The sequence below is a fragment of the Nesoenas mayeri genome (assembly GCF_963082525.1).
Source record: "Nesoenas mayeri genome assembly, chromosome: 6".
NCBI classification, from domain to species: domain Eukaryota; kingdom Metazoa; phylum Chordata; class Aves; order Columbiformes; family Columbidae; genus Nesoenas; species Nesoenas mayeri.
In genome coordinates, this window is record NC_137545.1 from 19,770,991 (window position 1) to 19,789,552 (window position 18,562).

Here is an 18,562-nt window from a genome sequence, read left to right on the forward strand (position 1 = left end):
GGTACAATATGCACCATTTCATAAAAGTTATATCAATAAGTTCATTTATAACTTTTTTTTTTTTCTCGAGAGTTATTAACTTGCTGTGTAAAAGCAATATCTTTGATGAAATTTGCCAAAGATTTTTGACTGAGAATTTAAAAGGACCCTTTCTCCAGAATGGGTCTTTAATCTGAGGATCCAGGACACAGAAAAAAATGTGGGATACTTTCAGGTGTTCTTGTTTTGTTGTGTATGTTTCTCAGAGTACTATTTGTAAACTGGCCTTGATAGAATAGATATATTAGACTGCACAACTGTATATGGTCTTGTAAATGAGCCAGGTAAGGATGAAGGCAGTTCTTAGAGGAGAATTGTAGCAGTGGATCATGCTACCCAGAGCAGTCTGGCTTGGATTTCACCTAAGTCAGACTTCCAGACTCTGTAGTCATTTGAGATTCAGGACTAATTCTGAAGAATCTAATTTTTTTTTTTTTTTTAGTGACACAGTAATGCAAAAATATTATTTTCAGTTATCTGTCTATAGATAGCGCAGGAAAAACAGATGGTTGCTTAACTCTTTGTTGTTTATATACATTTGTATATAATAGGAATTGACCATTTATTTATTTCTGCAACTGCTTATCGTTTCTTGCCATGTGCAATTCTCCTGACCATGTTTTCTCTTCCAAAAGCTGAGGAAGAAGCCGTTCCTGCTAAAAAGACAAAGACAATTGTTTCGACTGCTCAGATTTCACAAACAAGACAAGCCAGAGTTGAAAAGGTATATTTTTCAAAAGCAAACCAGGTAAGGCTAAAACGTGGATGATTATTCCTACAGTATCTCAGACTTGTTTTCTTGATTTCATTGTAGAAGATTGAAGCCCACTTTGATGCCAGATCACTTACAAGTGTTGAAATGGTCATGGAAGGTGCCCAACAGCTCCCACACAAAGCACCTCCACGAATGCCTCCTATACCTTCAAAATCACCAACTCCACCGATAATTGCTGCAAAAGCACAAATGGCACGACAGCAATCACCGTCACCTGTTAGACAATCACCATCACCTGTAAGACATGTCAGAGCACCAACGCCCTCACCAGTAAGGTAAACTTATTATTCTTTCAAACAAGGTTCCTTTTTGAATACTTTCATATATAGCAGTAATGCTGTAGAGCGAGAGCATAGTACAGACTGAAGAATGGCTTAATATTGACCAAGCTTGTTTTGACCATAAACTATAATGTGCTGTATTTGCTACTGCTATAGAAGTGTGTGCCTCCTCTAAATTTTCTGTCCCATATGGAAAAAATAATTTAGAGAATAAATCCCATTTGATTGCTCTACACATAGCTGAAGCAGCACTCAAAGCTCCAAGTTCGTGAGGAAAGAGAATAAAACAGTAGAGCAATTGGCCCCTGATTGTTTTAGATGCACGGAGAAAAGAGCACTGATGGCACTGATGAATGGCAAACAGAATGGAAAGATATGTAAAAAAAGGTGAACACGTTTTATGTGTATGCTGGTAATGACTGCAGAAATAATGTTTTGAAGGTAGGCAAGGTAAATGTGGTTATGGAAAAATGAAGTTTGTCTCGGCTGTGTACAGGGTCTCAAGAGGGAAAGTGAGTGATTGGAAGTGCAGGGCTTGTGGTCTGGGGGACCACAGGAGGTCTGTGCTGAGAGGCAGGTAAGGAGAAAACTGCATTGAAAGTCCTGCAGCTTCAGCATCTTGGAGCACCAGCGTCATAGAAGGAACATCTTCAAGCTGGGTGCTCAAAAGAGCCCCATTTAAATCACCAGAGCTAGGTATGCTGGTGAATTTTGCCACATTGACAATAACTTGCAAGGACTGGAAAAATGGATTGATAGGAACTAGCAATAATGAACAAACTGCATAGATGAAAGAATAATTCAATAGTGCCATCTAGAGCGCATAAGTTAATACTCCACTGCCAGGCAAACCACTTCTAGACTTAAAACACATCAGAAAATAAATCTAAAAATTAATGATACTGCTGCCCCCTACTGCTGAAATTTGTTAATGCTATCTGAGAAATACAGCATTAAAAAATCGGCTCAAAGAAAATTTAGGTTAGAAAACCTGTTAAAGCAGTTTGGGATATGCTTTAAAACTACCTGCTAGGGCTGGGGTTGAATTTTTGGAATATTCAAATTTAGAAACTAGCACTTTCTAAGTGACTACCAATTATTGTGGCTGAGATTATAAAAGTATGGGAAAAACTGCAGGCCCTGATCAGAAACTTGCCTGGACACTGAGCACACCTATGGACAACACATGGAAATGTGGTGCAGGAGCAGGTACAGTTCTGTTGTTGCTTGGTGGCTGCCACATGCTATTTTTACAAAGAACAGTTACACTAATCATTTTGTCCCTCTGCAGAGACCGGACTGCAATATAACATGTAACGGTCACAGCCTGGAAGCCTTTTGTACTTTTGCTACTAGGAGAGTTAAGATAGAGCAAATGGAAGATAATGATGTATTTTTATATTTTAAGCGTGTGCCTGAGTGAAACGCCCTTTGGCATTTACCATTATTTCTCTTTGGGAATCAAACTGAGCTATGGGCCTCAAGTTGCACCAGGGAAAGTTCAGCTCGAACGTTACGAAAAATTTATTCACAGAAAGGGCTGTCAGGCACTGGCACAGGCTGCCCAGGGAAGTGGTGGAGTCGACACCCCTGGAGGAGTTTAAAAGGCGTTTAGATGAGGTTCTCAGGGACACGGTTTAGGTTACGGCTGGACTGGATGATCCCGAGAGTCTCTTCCACGCCAAACGATTCCACGCTGCTGTGACAGACCCGCACTCTGTCAGCCGCCCAGCGCAGCGGCTCCGGGCGCGCGGGGAGCCCGTGCGCGGCGGCAGCTCTCACGGGAGGCGCTGGCGAGCCCCGGGCGCTGCCCGCCCAGCCGCCACCCCGCCTATGAAGAGCTGCGCGAGGCGCGGCCGCGCGGGAGCCGCTCCTGTTAGCGGCGTTGCGGCTGCGGCCGAGCGGGAGCCGGGGGTGCGCACAGCCCGGCAGCGGGAGCCGGGGGTGCGCACAGCCCGGCAGCGGGAGCCGGGGGTGCGCACAGCCCCGCAGCGGGAGCCGGGGGTGCGCACAGCCCCGCAGCGGGAGCCGGCGGTGCGCACAGCCCCGCAGCGGGAGCCGGGGGTGCGCACAGCCCGGCAGCGCGCACCGCTCCGTGAGCTCCCGCCCCGCCTGAGCCCCCGCGCGGAGCGGTGGGCGCTGGTCTGAGAGCGAAGGCTGCAGCTCCGGCGGGCGGATCTGCTGCGTCTGTCCCAGCGGCGGGCGATGCGGGAGCTGCGCAAGGGAGAGGCTGCAGGGCTCCTGCAGCCGGTGGCTGAGGTGCAGGAAGCCGTGAGAGGGCTGCAGAACATCAGGGAGGCTGAGAACAAGTTAGTTGGTTCTGCAGTGGGCCCACAGCCAAACAGCCAAAAATTCCCCCAGCAGCACATGCAGAAGGGAGGAGGGCTAATAATGCAGAACAATGGAAGCTTACAAGGGCAAGGACCAGCAGGAGAAAGAGGCTTCTCCCGGAGCCTGAAGTGCCCTTGCAGAACCACTTCACTGCTCTGTGGACTGAAAGGGAAAGACCCGTGACATCAGGAGAGATGCTGGAGCTGAGTGAGGCAGCCCGATCTGCTCCCTGAGTAACAACCAGCACAACTAAGAAAAGGTGGTGGGTGATTGTAGTAAGTGACTGTCTTGTGGGAGGTGCAGAGGCACCATCTGCTGGCCTGACGTGCTCTCTAGGGAGGTGTGCTGCTTACTGGGGGCTCATATCAGGGAGGTCACCAAGAGACTACCAAGCCTTGTACAGTCCACTGACTCTTATCCAGTGCTGCTGTTTCACGTGGGTACCGGTGGGATGCATCCAGAGGGACCTTGGCAGGCTTGAGAGGTGAGCCTGTGTGAACTTCATGAAGTTCAACAAGGCCATGTGCAAGGTCCTGCACATGGGTTGGGGTGATCCCAATCACAAGTACAGGCCAGGTGGGGAATGTATTGAGAGCAGTCCTGAGGAGACTGACTTGGGGCTGTTTGTTGATGAGAAGCTCAATGTGACATAGCAACATTCACTTGCAGCCCAGAAAGACAAAAGTGTCCTGGGCTACGTCAAAAAAAGTGTGACCAGCAGTTCCAAGGAGTTGATTTTCCCCTCTACTCTGCTTTCATGAGACCCCACCTGCAGTACTGCACTCAGCTCCGTGGCTCCCAATGTAAGAAGGACACAGATCTGTTAGAGCAAGTCCAGAGGAGGCCCAGGATGATCAGGGGGCTGGAGCACCTCTCCTATGAAGAAAAGCTGAGAGAGCTGGGGTTGATCAGCCTGGAGAGGCTCCGGGGAGACCTTATAATAGTCTGCCACTACCTGAAGGGGACCTAGAAGAAAGCCAGAGAGAAATTTATTTTTACAAGGATATGTAGGGACAGAACAAGAGGTAATGGCTTAAAACTGGAAGAGGGTAGATTTAGATTGGATATAAGGGAGAAATTCTTCCCCATGAGGGTGGTGAGGCACCGGAACAGGCTGGCCAGAGAAGTTGTGGATGCCCCACAGTGTGCAAGGCCAGATTGAATGGGGCTTTGTGCAACCTGGTCTAGTGGAAGGTGTCCCTGCCTATGGCAGAGAGGCTGGAACTAGATGATCTTTAAGGTTATTTCCGACCCAAAGCTTTCTATGATTCTGTGTGTTACAGTTATGACAAAGACACACATTAAGCAAAATGTTAAAAACAGGTAAGTGCAATTTACAAGTAGAACAGCTCAAAAACTTTTTTGAAAATCAAACTACAGAGTACTGAAGATACCCTAAATGGGGAGTCAATTAAAGTTTAGACTGAACTTATTTATATAGTTGTCATTGTATAACACTAATTACATATATATATATATATATTTTTTTTTTTCATTAGATCTGTTTCTCCTGCTGGAAGAATCTCCACCTCACCTATTAGACCAGTGAAATCTCCATCTCCAATTCGTAAAACACATATAGTGACAACAGCTGGGGCCGAAGTCCTTCCTCCTTGGAAGCAGGAGGAATATACTGCAACCGCTGAAGCCCATATGAAGGAAACAAAAGTGTCTACAAGTGCCACCCAAATAAGAACTGAAGAAAGATGGGAGGGGAGATACGGGGTCCAAGAACAAGTTACCATTAGTGGTGCTGCTACTGGTGAGGCTGCGGCTGCTGATAGAGAGGTAAAGTCTATTTTTGGAAAGAGCGTTGGTTTTGCTCTATGTGTGGACTGACCACTGCTGAATAGATCTGCTAAATGGAATCTGAGAGGCTGTGTGTGAAAATGTTTGTGTGTCTGCTCTTGAGAGATTTCTGCTGTCAGTATTTGAAAGCTTCTTTGCACCATGCTGTCTCTGTGCTTGTTTTGTGCTTCTTCTGAATATATGCAAAACATGAAAAAAAATGTATTTTGATGTGACTAATATAGGTAAGAAGGGACAGTGAAAAAACAGCAGCTGTTGCTACAGTTGTTGCTGCTGTGGATCAAGCCATGGTGAGAGAACCAGCTCCCCGTGTTGTAGAGCAAACTGCTAAAAGGACAGCAACGACTGCAGTCCACGTTCCACCTGTTCAGGAGCAGGTAGAAATAGAACTCAGCCATTCTGTGATTTTCTCCTTTATCCCTTCATCCAACATGCAAAAAAAGCATGATTCACTGTGACAAATTAACGAGATATTAGCCAGTGCACTGCGAAAGCATGCGTGCTCGTTTAGAGCATCTGGACTGTAAAGGAATGCTTGTGGATCACTTATTCGATTGCTTTTCATCATAGCAGGATTGAACTAGTTATTCTTAAACTGTTTTTAAGTTTAAGAATGCCTTCTATGAAAGTGATCCTTTATTTTCTCTTGTCATTTATTATCTAACATTATTCTTACACTAAATTTTTCCTTTAATATCTCACTTATAATTTCCCCACTAGGAATAAAATAATTCTCCCTTACTATTTTTCCTTCACTTGCATTCCTCTCTTACTTTTCCTTTTCCCCTTCTTTTGATGACCAGTTTGTCAAAATGAATGTTAAGGCTTTGTTTTTTTCTTTATTGCTATAAAAATCAGATGAGAAAGGAGGCAACGGTAGTAGTTACCAGTGATAAAGCCACAAAACAAACAGTAATATCGAGAACTAGAGAAGGAATTGTTACTTCACGAGAACAAAGGCACATCTCTCATGAAAAGGTGAATACAGGTGTTATCTATGATTGTCATACCCTACCTTGTTCAAAAATCTAATATCTCATCAAAAAGACAAGCCTATGAGCAAGAAAAATGACATGCTGTAATATTATTTTTTCCTTTTATATTTGTTCACTCTTCTATTTTACATGGCTATCATTCTTCTGTCTGTCCTTGCTGATGACTCTATTTCCTTTTTTATTTCTCTTCCATTATTAATACCTAAGAATGTGATAGGTAAACTCGCAAAACATTAACTTAGAAAAAATCTGTTTTTTATGTTGTGTGGTGATTTACTAGATAGTATTCTCAATCTTTTAAAGAATTGACATGTAGGAACTACTTCTTAAATGTTCCATTTTTTTAAATTCTGATTTTGTTTTTAAGCTTGCCATTTGTAGCCTACTTTATTTGTTGGTGGCACAGTGGATCAGAAAAAGGAGGAAAAACTCATTCTGCTTTGAAATCAATTTTGAAAATACTGATGAGTGATCAGAATTCAGATTATTTTAGCATGTGTTTTATCAGGCAAATGTGATTTAATGGAAGACCAGCATCTGAAATGCATGAGGAAGAAAGTGTGACCTATCCTGAAAGTACTGAGAAAGAGAAATCCACCTGGGCAAAAAAAATTACATGTTTATTTGCAGATTACATCTGAACTTCTTGGCAAAGTGAAAGTTACCTAAAACTTGTTTTTAATATCTTACACTTTCTGAAACTGATGATGCAGGACAGTTTTTCTCTGATCCAATTTCTTTTATTAGTGCTTTCAGTAGCAAAGCAAGCATTTGTGGAATGTTTTATTATTTTAATGCTAAATATATGTATGTTTTATAAAATGTCTGTTTGTGTTGTTATTGTTGCTTCCAGACCAGATTATTTTGAAATTCAGAGTTTGACATTTTCCTTCCTTTTGTTTGTATCCTCTTTTCCAAATGTATCAAAAATCACATACCTTGTCTTTTTAAACAATATGTAATTTAAACTTCTTTATTTGTAAACATCCAGATAAGAAAAGAACCAGAGAAAACTCCAGTACCCACAGTAATAATCGCCACAGACAAAGCCAAAGAACAGGAACGAATATCAAGAGCTAGAGAAGAAATATCTACTAGACATGAGCAAGTGCACTTTGCTCATGAAACGGTAAATAAATGTTACAGATGTTTAGCTCATTATTATACGCTAGTTGATTTATAAAATGTCATTCTTCATCAAGTGTGCTATATATCTTTGCTTCTCTATGAAGAGAAGATGACAAAATGAAAACTTTATAAAGCAAGGTACTCCAGATATAAGCTAAACATTGCAGTCCAGTACTGCTGACTTTGTGGCATCTCTGTCTACGGAGGAAGAGTGCGGCTGCTCTTCCTGCAGGTCCTTTGAGCATTGTGGCTTTTATTGCCAGGGTACTCAGAATTTCATCTGATGCTTAATGACCTTTGCTTTTTGTCTAAAAGTAGATTTCTGAAGATAAATTGTAAAGATTATCTCTCATTATATGATATTAACATGTGGAGTTTGATTCAATTAAGTTCATGTTTGTGTGAGCACTGAATGCATCTGGTAGACCATATTGTGGAACCATTGTTTGTTGGAGTAAGCAATGAAATAGTTCCATCTGCTGATTGGAGTAAACATTAAGTCAGTTATACTCATTTTTTATGCAAACAGTTTCTTCCAAACATAACAATGATATATCACAGTTAACTAGGAAGTAGGAAGATTCCTCTCTAATTCACACACAGATTAATGCAATATGTTAATGACTTTGAATGCCCTTTGTTCAGCTAGCATATAAGACAGGTTGATCTGTTCAAGGGAATTATTTAATTTCTCAGGTCTTTTTTCTTTTATTGATATACATTCTGAAACCTTATCCCACTTTCCTGAAAAGCTGTGTAATTTTGACAACAGGCATAATTGATTACCATTATTTTTCTTTACCATAAAAACTAGATAAGAAAGGAAGATATGAAACCTTCTGTACCTAAGGTAGTAATTACCACTGATAAACCTAAACCGCCGGTCATAGTATCGAAAAGTAAAGAAGGAATTGCTACCAAACAAGAACAAGTGAGCATAACCCATGAAAAGGTGAACAGCACTATTTCAAGCATACTTGTTTTTTATCCTCCTTCTTTAGAAACCTTATGTGTCCCTCAAAAAATACTAACTATAAATTTCCAGCTCATTTTTTCTAAGATTTATTTCACTCACAAGCTTTTAGAAATACTATTAATTAGATTATATTATTCCACATCTGATCTTTGTCTCCTAACTATCTTCATTAATAGGATGCCCATAATTCTCCTCTGACTGACCTTTGGGGATGGACTGAGTGACTCCTGAAATGCATTTTAACTTTTTTAAAAATAAACCTTTACTTTTATTTAAATAGGTGTGAGGGTGTAACAATACTTATTAGTGTACATATAATACAGAGCTGTGTGCTGTGCACAAAGATCTAACCCCTTAATTCTCCTTCCCTGTTCCCATTCCAAAATGCTTTTCTGACGTTCAAATTTTTTTCAAGATTATATGTAACTGAAGCTCTTATTTCTGCCATAATAATTAGATTAAAAAGGAAGCTAAGAAAACTACTGTAGTTCCGAAAATAATTGCCACTGATAAAACCAAAGCACCAGTCACAGTGTCCAGAACTAGAGAAGAAATTGCAGCCAAGCGAGAACAAACTCATCTAGCTTATGATCAGGTGAATATAGCTGTTGCAGATGTGGAATGCACTGTTACAATTTGTTTTATCTGCAAACCTAACCTCTTAAGAGCTACTTGGGTACAATAGAATGTCCCCGAATTAATTCCTGATAACATACTTGATCAGTGGGATGATTGTTGAGCAGCAGTGTGATTAAGTTTCTAGAAATAAAGATGTTTATGTCTTACTCTGTTAAGAAATGCCACTTTTAAGACTACAGTGGGATTTCTCAGTGAAAGCCCACTCCTTACCAATGACTTTCAAGTAAGGTTTACTAGTTTAAATTTCTGACTCTGCGATCCTTTTTTTCTACAAGATGGTTCCTTGCGATTTTATGGTTGTCAGGTAAAACAATCTCTCTCTATTAAGGTTGGAACTGTGTTGTTCTTTATACAATACAAACTTTAACATCCATTCAAGTCTGTCTGGTTTATTACTTCTGACAATCAGACACTTGTTGACGCTACTTTGTCCCAGTATGTGGAAGAAGAGCCTCATTGCCAACAGCTTTTATTTAAAGTCTATCTACCTGCTTTGTAAGAAACAGTATGGCACATTAATGAAGTACTTTTATAAAATATAATTAAAAGAGCATAGCATATAAAATTTAGCCAGAGGAGTCAGACTGCTAAGAAGGTACAGTTATTTCTTAGATTAGGTAAATTTAGGGCCAAATTCAAGTTGCTATAAGCAATGATTTTGAAATCAGGAGATGCTGAATACGAGGTCCCTGTTACCTGAGCACTACTTTAAAAATAACCTCAAATCTCTGTAAACAATTACGTTTTGGCCTTTCTTAAGTTATTTTAATTTAAGGGGATAATGATTTTTAAATCGGCATGAAATGATCTATTAGGTTATTTCCCATCTACAAGGAATACATTTCATATGCTCTGTTGCTACATCCAGATCAGCTATGACAGTAATAATAAAAACTAGGAGGACCCTGATAAACTGTGGGACCCTGATAACATAGAAGTTGACAGTATTTATCAGTTATTACAAACAAATAGAAGTCCTGATACAAATGCATTATTTACAGTTTCCCAGAAAGCTCAGTTTTCCTTTTGTAAAATCATTTAAAATAGATTAGCACCAAATTAACATATGCTTGTGATAAAAAATTTTGTGGTTATATTCCTTACCAAATACATTCACATCAGATGCTGGATACATTCTCTACATTTTCAGTAACATCTGACATTTATATGGAGCTGATGAACATACTGACTTTAAAATTATGTGCACATATACATACCTGCTGTATGCTTAGACAAGGACCCATAAATGTGACTATAAAGTATTAAAAGTGGGCTTGCATACAATTATTGATATGTACGAAGCACGCAAGCATAGAGATGTTCTGAATATGCGTACTTAGAGCTTAGAAAAAAAATCTCAGTATTTGAACATACTGACTCTAGAAGCGTGTTTATACGTGAACACATTTGATGTTTACATTATTACTTTTGCATATCTATCCACTCTCTCTTTGTCTGGAATATACATTACTGAACATTTTATTTATAAGTCTTTGCTGGATATGCCAACCTTTAAAATAATGACTAATTGTATAAATTCCACCAATGTTATCTGTAGACTGAAGCTGGAATAAAGGCTGAAGCTGTAGCTACAGTTGTTGCAGCAGTTGATCAGGCACGTGTTCGATCACCCTGGGAACCAGAACAAGTAGATGAAGCGTATGTAAAGCAGAAAACTTTGGAATACGGCTATAAAGAGCACGCTGTAGCAGAGCACATTGCCGAGGCCCCAGCAGAACGTCATGTTGTCACTAAGGAAGTTAAAACTGTCTATGTTCCTCCTGAGAAACATGTCCCAGCTGCTGAAAAGAAGGAAGTTCATATATCCACAGAGGTTAGACTCAGTTTATATTGCATTATTTTCCAAAAACTATGTCCCAGTGAAATCTGTTTCAGTTTGGTGAAATGCGTCACATTCTCAAAAACTTTTTTCATTGCTTTATGTAGATGAAAAGAGCAACAGAAACCAAGACTGAGAAAACAATTCATGTTGAACATCCGCGACCCCGCACAGCAAGTCCTCACTTCACAGTCTCTAAAATTGCTGTTCCTAAACCAGAACATACATATGAGGTAAGAAGCAAAAACTGTATCCAATAAGAACAGCATACTCACTTATAATAACCAGCAGATCACCCATTCTGTTTGGCTTTCCCTCCCGCTCCAGTATTTGCTTTCCCAAGAAGAGTTGCATGCTCTCTACAGTTGTTTTTGTTGGCTTTGCCTAAGAAGGAGCAGTGCTGTAAACAGACACATGAACTGCTAAAATGTGATTTGTAATTATTTGTTATTTAAACAACCTTTTAATCTGTTTAAGGATGCAGCTTCAATACTTTGTAAAACAGTGAAATTGTAAACATTTATCATGCAACTTAATGTTTTTTAAAGAGCAGAATTATCGCTTTTCGATCTTTTTATGTGCATCAGTTCACTAGTGGGTTGGGAACAGTGCTGCTTTCTTCCTTACAGACTACTACATACTAAGCTATTTTTTGAAAAAGAAAATTTAGACTGCATAATATGACACAATCAATTTTTAATGTTATTTTTTCCATTCTTCTATTCAGCTCCTTCACATAATATTATAAGTTCCCATTTAATTAATTTTCTCATTCAAGGATACTTTCTCTCTTCACCTGAACTGGTTTTCCCCTCAAACATAATTACTATAAAAATTACCTAAAATATTTTTCTCTTTAAAGATTTATATATGTTTACCAAAGTTATTACGCCTACAATAACATTTTGAAATCTTTTCAGTTATTTTAATTGCTGACAGTTATCTAGTTAGTAGTATTGTTTATTGCAGACTAAATAAATTGAAAGCTAAGGCATCAAGTGAATAAATTTGGAGGACAGTTCTCATGTTGCACTTAGGAGCTTCTTGATCACTTAAAGATCAAATTCTAAAGTAAAAAAAATAGAATGTTAGCAACATCAAAAATAATATTAAGTTATTATATCTCTGGTATTCTACTACTGCAATCTAAAAGTCATTTTTGTATATATAGCTTTGGAAGCAACTGGCACATATGCAATCTGCTCAAGAAATGTTCTGTCTCCTCTGAAAACAAGAGAACAACAAAGCTGTAACTCTTTCTTTTCTGTTCCCTAGGTTTCAATAGCTGGATCTGCCATGGCTACTCTGGAAAAAGAATTATCAGCTACTTCTGCTGCACAAAAGATCACCAAACCCGTGAAACCACCTCAGCTAAAGCCACATGAAGTCAGGATAAAAGCAGAGCCAGTTGCCCCTCCACAGTTTCCCTTTGGAGAGGCTGCTGAAACCTATAAGAGTCACTATGATGTTGAGACTAAAGCAGAGACAGGTGTAAGCATTAAAGGTGAAGCACTGCGGGAAGAACACGTGGTGTTTAAGAAAGAAGTTGAAGCAAAGGTATGTTATTGAGCAAATTTCTATCACTTTGACTGATGTTCATCTTACAAACGTATCATAGCTTCACTTGTCAGCTGTTTCCTCATTGCAGCTTTCCGCTTTTACAGCATTCTGCTGACTTCTATCTTTGTTGTTTTACACAAATCCTTCTAAGGACCTAATATTTACCTATGACAAGCAAAGAGTTCTCTTTACCTAATTTATTATCTTATCTAAATTCTGCTGTTTATGTCCTTGGCTTTGTTAGGTGTTTACTAACTGTCATTTATACAACCTAGGTGACAGAAACTGCGAAAGTTCCTGTGCCTGCAGAAATCCCTGCTACGCCACCTACCTTAGTCTCAGTAAGTACTTTGTACATAGGTTATGGGAGTTGCACTATGTTTTTACCTGTTTTGTATTCTAACTTTTATCTTTGAAAATCTGACCATGAAAGTTTAGCTTTATTTATATTTTTTAGAATCTGTATTAGACTTAGCCATATGATTTATCTCTGTACAAAGTATTCTGAGTACCTGCTACGGGGGTGATTATTCACAATCATATCACATAGTAGGTTGATATTTGCTGCAGTGAAACAATTTCTCATAATGAACTGCATAGACATCAACCTACCTTTGCTTTTTCTTTTTAATAACAGTATTGTTCAGAGATCCTGAATCCAGTTTCAAATACTTCCCTTTTGAAAACACCTCTTTTTTTCTTTTTCTTTTTTTTTTTTTTCTGAATACACTGCTGAACAAAACACTGTTTTGAAGTAAACATAAAATTTTCCATTCAAATAGGTTTTTGTTATTTAAATGTCTGTTCAGTGGGGAAAGTAGTTACTGACTGATGCTTTTTGTCATACAGGGCCTCAAAAATAAGACTGTAACTGAAGGCGAGTCTGTCACTCTGGAGTGCTATATCTCTGGTCATCCTGAGCCCACTGTGACGTGGTACAGGGAAGACTACAAGATTGAGAGTTCAATGGACTTCCAGATCACTTTCAAAGCAGGGCTTGCTCGCCTTGTGATTCGTGAAGCCTTTGCAGAAGACAGTGGAAGATTTACCTGCACTGCTACCAATGAAGCTGGCAGTGTCAGCACATCTTGCCACTTACACGTGAAAGGTAAGTGCTGTTTATCACTGTAGGAAGATTATAATTTTGTTAACTGCATATTAGTTGTAATGTAACTTAGGCATTTTGTCAGCTCCTGAGTATATGTCTTGAATTGTATTCCAGGGCTGTTAGGTAACAGGGATGTAAGAATATGAGTAAAAGAGCAGTTACAGGCTGATATAGTCTCTTAACTTGCTTCCTCAGTGGAAGTACCTGGCTCTCTGAGACAACTAACTACTTAACCTTCTCCCTCTTTGCATCAACTAAACTCACTGCGTAAGCCCTACTAAGGTATTTTAAAATTTACTATGTCATATTTGCCTTGCAGTTTCAGAAGAAATTGAGACTCGAGAAACCATTTCTGAGAAGGTTGTTGCAGAAGAGAAACGGTAAATTTGCTTTCTTAGACTGTTCTTACTGTGGTCATTAGTGTTTCTTGCACTCTGTTTATGAGCAGTTCAGACATCAGCTCACTTACCTGCACTGGACTCTTATTTCAGCTATGTGGAGACAAAGGACATTGTAATGGAAGATGTCTCTACTGCAGCAGAGGAAGTATCAGGAGAACCTGTACCTCCTTTCTTCATAAGAAAACCTATGGTACATAAATTAATTGAAGGTGGGAGCATTATTTTTGAATGCCAAGTAGGGGGCAACCCAAAGCCACATGTCTACTGGAAAAAAGGTGGAGTTCCTCTAACGACTGGCTACAGGTACTTTGAATACAATACACAGAAACTATTTAAACATAGTTTTTAGGAATATTTGACAGAGCCATAATTTTGAATCCCTGACACTGAGCCAAATAGTGTCACCAATTTCTGTGAAATTTTATTTTTGAAATGGAAAAATAGAATCATGTCTTAATGTGAGACTTTAGAAGGCTGATGATGTTTAAAATATAAATATTTGAAAGATCATAAAATGAGAAATGCTACATTTCCTTAAAAACAAATCAGGACAAAGTTTTGTGTTTGTTTTATTCTGTCTGTGCAATGTTTGCATTCTGTCTATGCTAATGTCTGTAGAAAGCAACACACTTTCTAGCAGAGAAACAAAGCGTTTGTATAATTTTTTAAATATATCATGCAATAATGACCTTTTTAGGACAAACTGAGCACACAGCATGTAGCATTTTATTGTGTCTGGTAGGCAGATCTCTGATATTCCAGTAATGCTGTTTGCATCCCATTTATTTTAGTGACAACAGAGTTTCTAGAAAATACTAGTTTCTAGAAACTACTCTAGTTTCAGCCTGGTTACTTTCCCTATGCTGTTCTAATGATTCATGGAGTGAGAATTGCTTGCAAAAGTTTCTCTTTTTTTTCTGTCTTGTACAAGTTAGGAATTATTCTGATTAATTGTATAACTACAAGGAAATTCACTAAAAAGTCTGTTTGTTGGAATTATAGAGAAATTGTACTATTATGTTTTCTACAGATACAAAGTGAGTTACAAAAGAGAAACCGGGGAATGCAAACTTGAAATTTCCATGACTTTTGCCGATGATGCCGGAGAATACACTATTATTGTTCGAAATAAATATGGAGAAGCTTCTGCAACGGTCTCCTTACTAGAAGAAGGTACATTGTAGTTTAAAGAAATGGGAAAAATATTTCTTAAAATTAACTTTTAAAAGGGAAAAAAAAAGTTATTGCAAATTCTTTGCAGCTTAGTTTGGTCAATTCAGGAAACATAAAGGGAGATCTGCTAGCTCTGTTTCTGCTAGACAGAGTATTTGACATCAGGGTTTTGAAGGACTTATATTCCTTGCTAGGATTTATAGCTATAGGTATGTTCTTCTTTTGACATCCATAATGGTCTATATAACATAAGACATCAGGAGAGTGATGTGGTGAAAGGAGCTTAGTCAAGTAACAGGTTGTTCTATTAGAAAGAAAGAAGCTAGCTTTATTTTTTTTCTTTTGTCCTGGTGAAAATGCATGAAAGTTTGCAGGAGACAGAGCTGCTGTGAATAAATTGTAAAATAGTCTCTACAAGTGTTTTCATTTTGAGAACTACAACACTTAAATAGCACAGAAAACCTTTTACCTGTTTGTAAGGCTCATCTCAGGGCACCAGTCTTTGGATTTTGTTGCTGTTTGTATTTTATTGGCTAAACAGAAATTCTGCTTGAATTACCAAAACCAGTAAAAAACAGTAAAAAAACCTTGTTTTCTCTATTCAGTCCATGGAAAACCATGAAAGCTTATCAAAATTAATGTGTTCTTAATTCTCAGCTGATTATGAAGCCTACATAAAATCGCAACAAGAAATGATGTACCAAACTCAGGTGACTGCATATGTACAGGAACCTAAAGTGGCTGAGGGAGCCCCAGCTATTTCATATGGTGACTTTGAAAAAGAATATGAAAAAGAACAAGCCCTAATTAGGAAGAAAATGGCAAAAGATACAGTGATGGTCAGAACTTTCGTAGAAGATGAGGTATGTCTGCCACTCCATACTAATTTTGTATATTGACATTTTACCAGTACAAATCACTTTTTCAGAAGGTCATTATCTGGCACACAGAACTAATGGTTTTGCTTTTCTGTATAGGAATTTCATATTTCTTCTTTTGAAGAAAGACTTATCAAGGAAATTGAACTCAGAATTATTAAGACCACCTTAGATGAACTTCTTGAAGAAGATGGAGAAGTGATGATGGTCGATATTTCTGAATCTGAAGCTATAGAAGCAGGATTTGATTTAAGATTAAAAAACTACAGAACCTTTGAAGGGACAGGAGTTACTTTCCATTGCAAGACAACTGGATATCCATTGCCGAAGGTACCCCAAACCTATATGACATCAATCTATTTCAAAAACTATCCGCTGCTCTACCTGAAAAATCCCTTAACATCTCATTGTCAGACATATCCCAGTCTTTTATGTTGATATTTTGAATTTTCATTTTGTCCGTTAATAGAATAGTGTCAGGTTGGTTAGCCCATTCAGAGCTAAGCCAGATTTACCAGTTAAATTGGTCTTCTGAGTATCTCCGAGTTAACTCACACAAGTGGGTACACAGTAGCAAGTCCAGTCTAGATCACTTTGCTCTTTGTCAACATGGGCTTTACGTTTGTTTTTAGCTCCAAAACTTGTGTTTCGGGCTGCTGTGAAAGCATGTTACTTTAGTCTTATTTGTGTGAAGTAAAAATGTTAATGTTAGCACATATATGGGCTGTGACAATTCATCAGCTGAAAAATAAGAAGCTGTAATATGTTGTATGCATGCGTCGTTATTGGATCGTTGCTTTTAGAAGAACTCACATAGCATTCTACTGTTTCTTTCCATGCAGATTGCATGGTACAAAGATGGTAAGCGCATAAGGCATGGAGAGCACTACCACATTGAAGTTCTGCAAGATGGCAGTGCCAGTCTGCGTTTGCCTGTTGTTTTACCTGAAGATGAAGGAATTTATACTGTCTTTGCCAGTAATATGAAAGGAAATGCCATTTGCTCAGCAAAACTGTATGTTGAGCCAGTTGCACCCACAGCAACTCCAGGTTATATGCCAGGACCAGAAGTTATGAGAAGATACAGGTAGGTACCCAGTAATATATACATTTCTTGAGACTTAAGTCTGCTCCAGTCCAAAAACTCACTACACAGCAGCTAAACAGCTTAAGTTATTGGAGCTTGCATACCTCTGGAGAAGTTCTAAATGCTGTTTTGATGGCTTATATTGATTTATGTGCCAAATCTTTGTCTGATTAGCCTTCTTAGTGAGCAGTGCAGTTTTCAGAAAACCGGCATTCACATAGCATATCCAGCTGCAGTATCAGATTTACAACCTCAGCAACCATATATATTTCTTAAAGTACTTGGTTTTGAAAAAAAAAAAATCTTCTGCACTTGAGGTTTTAGTACTGTGTGTAACTCTTACTGCCACCCTTGAAATAGCTGTATTTCTACGACAGAAAAAAATCCACTGCTGTCATGTACTGTGTTGTCTCTGTATACATACACACACACACAAACATACAAAGGATTGCATCCATATCTGTACAGTATCAAAAACTCAAAAATTTCCATGACTGTGGTATGTCCTAACACTATTCAGCTACACAAATTGCTGTTAAAAACATGAAGAAAATTGACTACAAATAAAAATTATTTTTGTCATAATTTCTCACATAGAAAAATTGGTTAACCTCTTTAAAATAAATTATGCTAAAGGCAAAAGTTGAACTCTGTTTTTCATGCCTGCCCACTGCTATGTGATGTTGTTTTACACACATACCTTATCTTTTCCTTCCAGGTCTATTTCTCCACGTTCTCCAAGCCGATCTCCTGCTCGCAGTTCTCCTTCTCGTTCTCCTGCCCGCAGATTAGATGAAACTGATGAAGGACAACTGGAGAGACTATATAAGCCAGTTTTTGTGCTGAAACCTACGTCATTTAAATGTTCACAGGGGCAGACAGCAAGATTTGACTTAAAAGTTGTTGGCAGACCTATGCCAGAGACATACTGGTTCCATAATGGTACATCAGTCTCATTTTAATCAATGAATAATCTTAAAAAAAAAATCTTATGTACATTTTACATCTTGTTGACATGCTGTTTTGAGTGCAACTTCTCTCTTTTTTTTTTTTTTTCATATATATCTGCAGGTCAGCAAGTGGTTAATGACTACACTCATAAAATAGTGATTAAAGAAGATGGCACCCAGTCATTGATCATTGTTCCTGCTATGCCTGATGACTCTGGCGAATGGGCAGTAATTGCTCAGAATAGAGCAGGCAAAGCGTCAGTCTCAATGACACTGACTGTGGAAGGTATCTGCTGTGTGTGTTAGCTTTAGGAGGCTGAAGAGTGTTTCTTAGTAGAAAACATGGTTATGTAATTTCCTCTTGTGATAACTTACCCTTGCACTTTCAGCTAAGGAAGACCTAGTCAGACCACACTTTGTGGAAAGGCTGAAGAATGTTAGCGTAAAGGAGGGCTCTAAACTGAAGATGGCAGTGAAAGCTACTGGTAACCCTAATCCTGACATTGTGTGGCTGAAGAACAGTGACATCATTGTACCTCATAAATATCCCCAAATAAAGTAAGCATTTTTATTTTGTTTAAATAGTAAGGAG

At 38.7% G+C, this 18,562-nt stretch overlaps 1 protein-coding gene across 1 annotated transcript in view; it reads left to right on the forward strand.

The window, feature by feature from the left end:
* TTN (titin) overlaps positions 1-18,562 on the forward strand; it is a gene marked incomplete at both ends in the record, with an annotated part of 239,913 nt that overhangs the window by 5,143 nt on the left and 216,208 nt on the right. Inside the window, 21 exons of the mRNA XM_080346387.1 lie at positions 675-763; positions 854-1,089; positions 4,926-5,214; positions 5,460-5,612; positions 6,094-6,213; positions 7,222-7,359; positions 8,173-8,310; positions 10,532-10,817; positions 10,937-11,046; positions 12,089-12,370; positions 12,649-12,714; positions 13,223-13,481; positions 13,801-13,861; positions 13,973-14,185; positions 14,913-15,055; positions 15,713-15,918; positions 16,033-16,263; positions 16,776-17,020; positions 17,739-17,962; positions 18,092-18,256; positions 18,360-18,528. Of these exons, the coding sequence (XP_080202513.1) occupies positions 675-763; positions 854-1,089; positions 4,926-5,214; positions 5,460-5,612; positions 6,094-6,213; positions 7,222-7,359; positions 8,173-8,310; positions 10,532-10,817; positions 10,937-11,046; positions 12,089-12,370; positions 12,649-12,714; positions 13,223-13,481; positions 13,801-13,861; positions 13,973-14,185; positions 14,913-15,055; positions 15,713-15,918; positions 16,033-16,263; positions 16,776-17,020; positions 17,739-17,962; positions 18,092-18,256; positions 18,360-18,528 (3,823 nt within the window). The remainder of the gene's footprint in view (positions 1-674; positions 764-853; positions 1,090-4,925; positions 5,215-5,459; positions 5,613-6,093; positions 6,214-7,221; positions 7,360-8,172; positions 8,311-10,531; positions 10,818-10,936; positions 11,047-12,088; positions 12,371-12,648; positions 12,715-13,222; positions 13,482-13,800; positions 13,862-13,972; positions 14,186-14,912; positions 15,056-15,712; positions 15,919-16,032; positions 16,264-16,775; positions 17,021-17,738; positions 17,963-18,091; positions 18,257-18,359; positions 18,529-18,562) is intronic.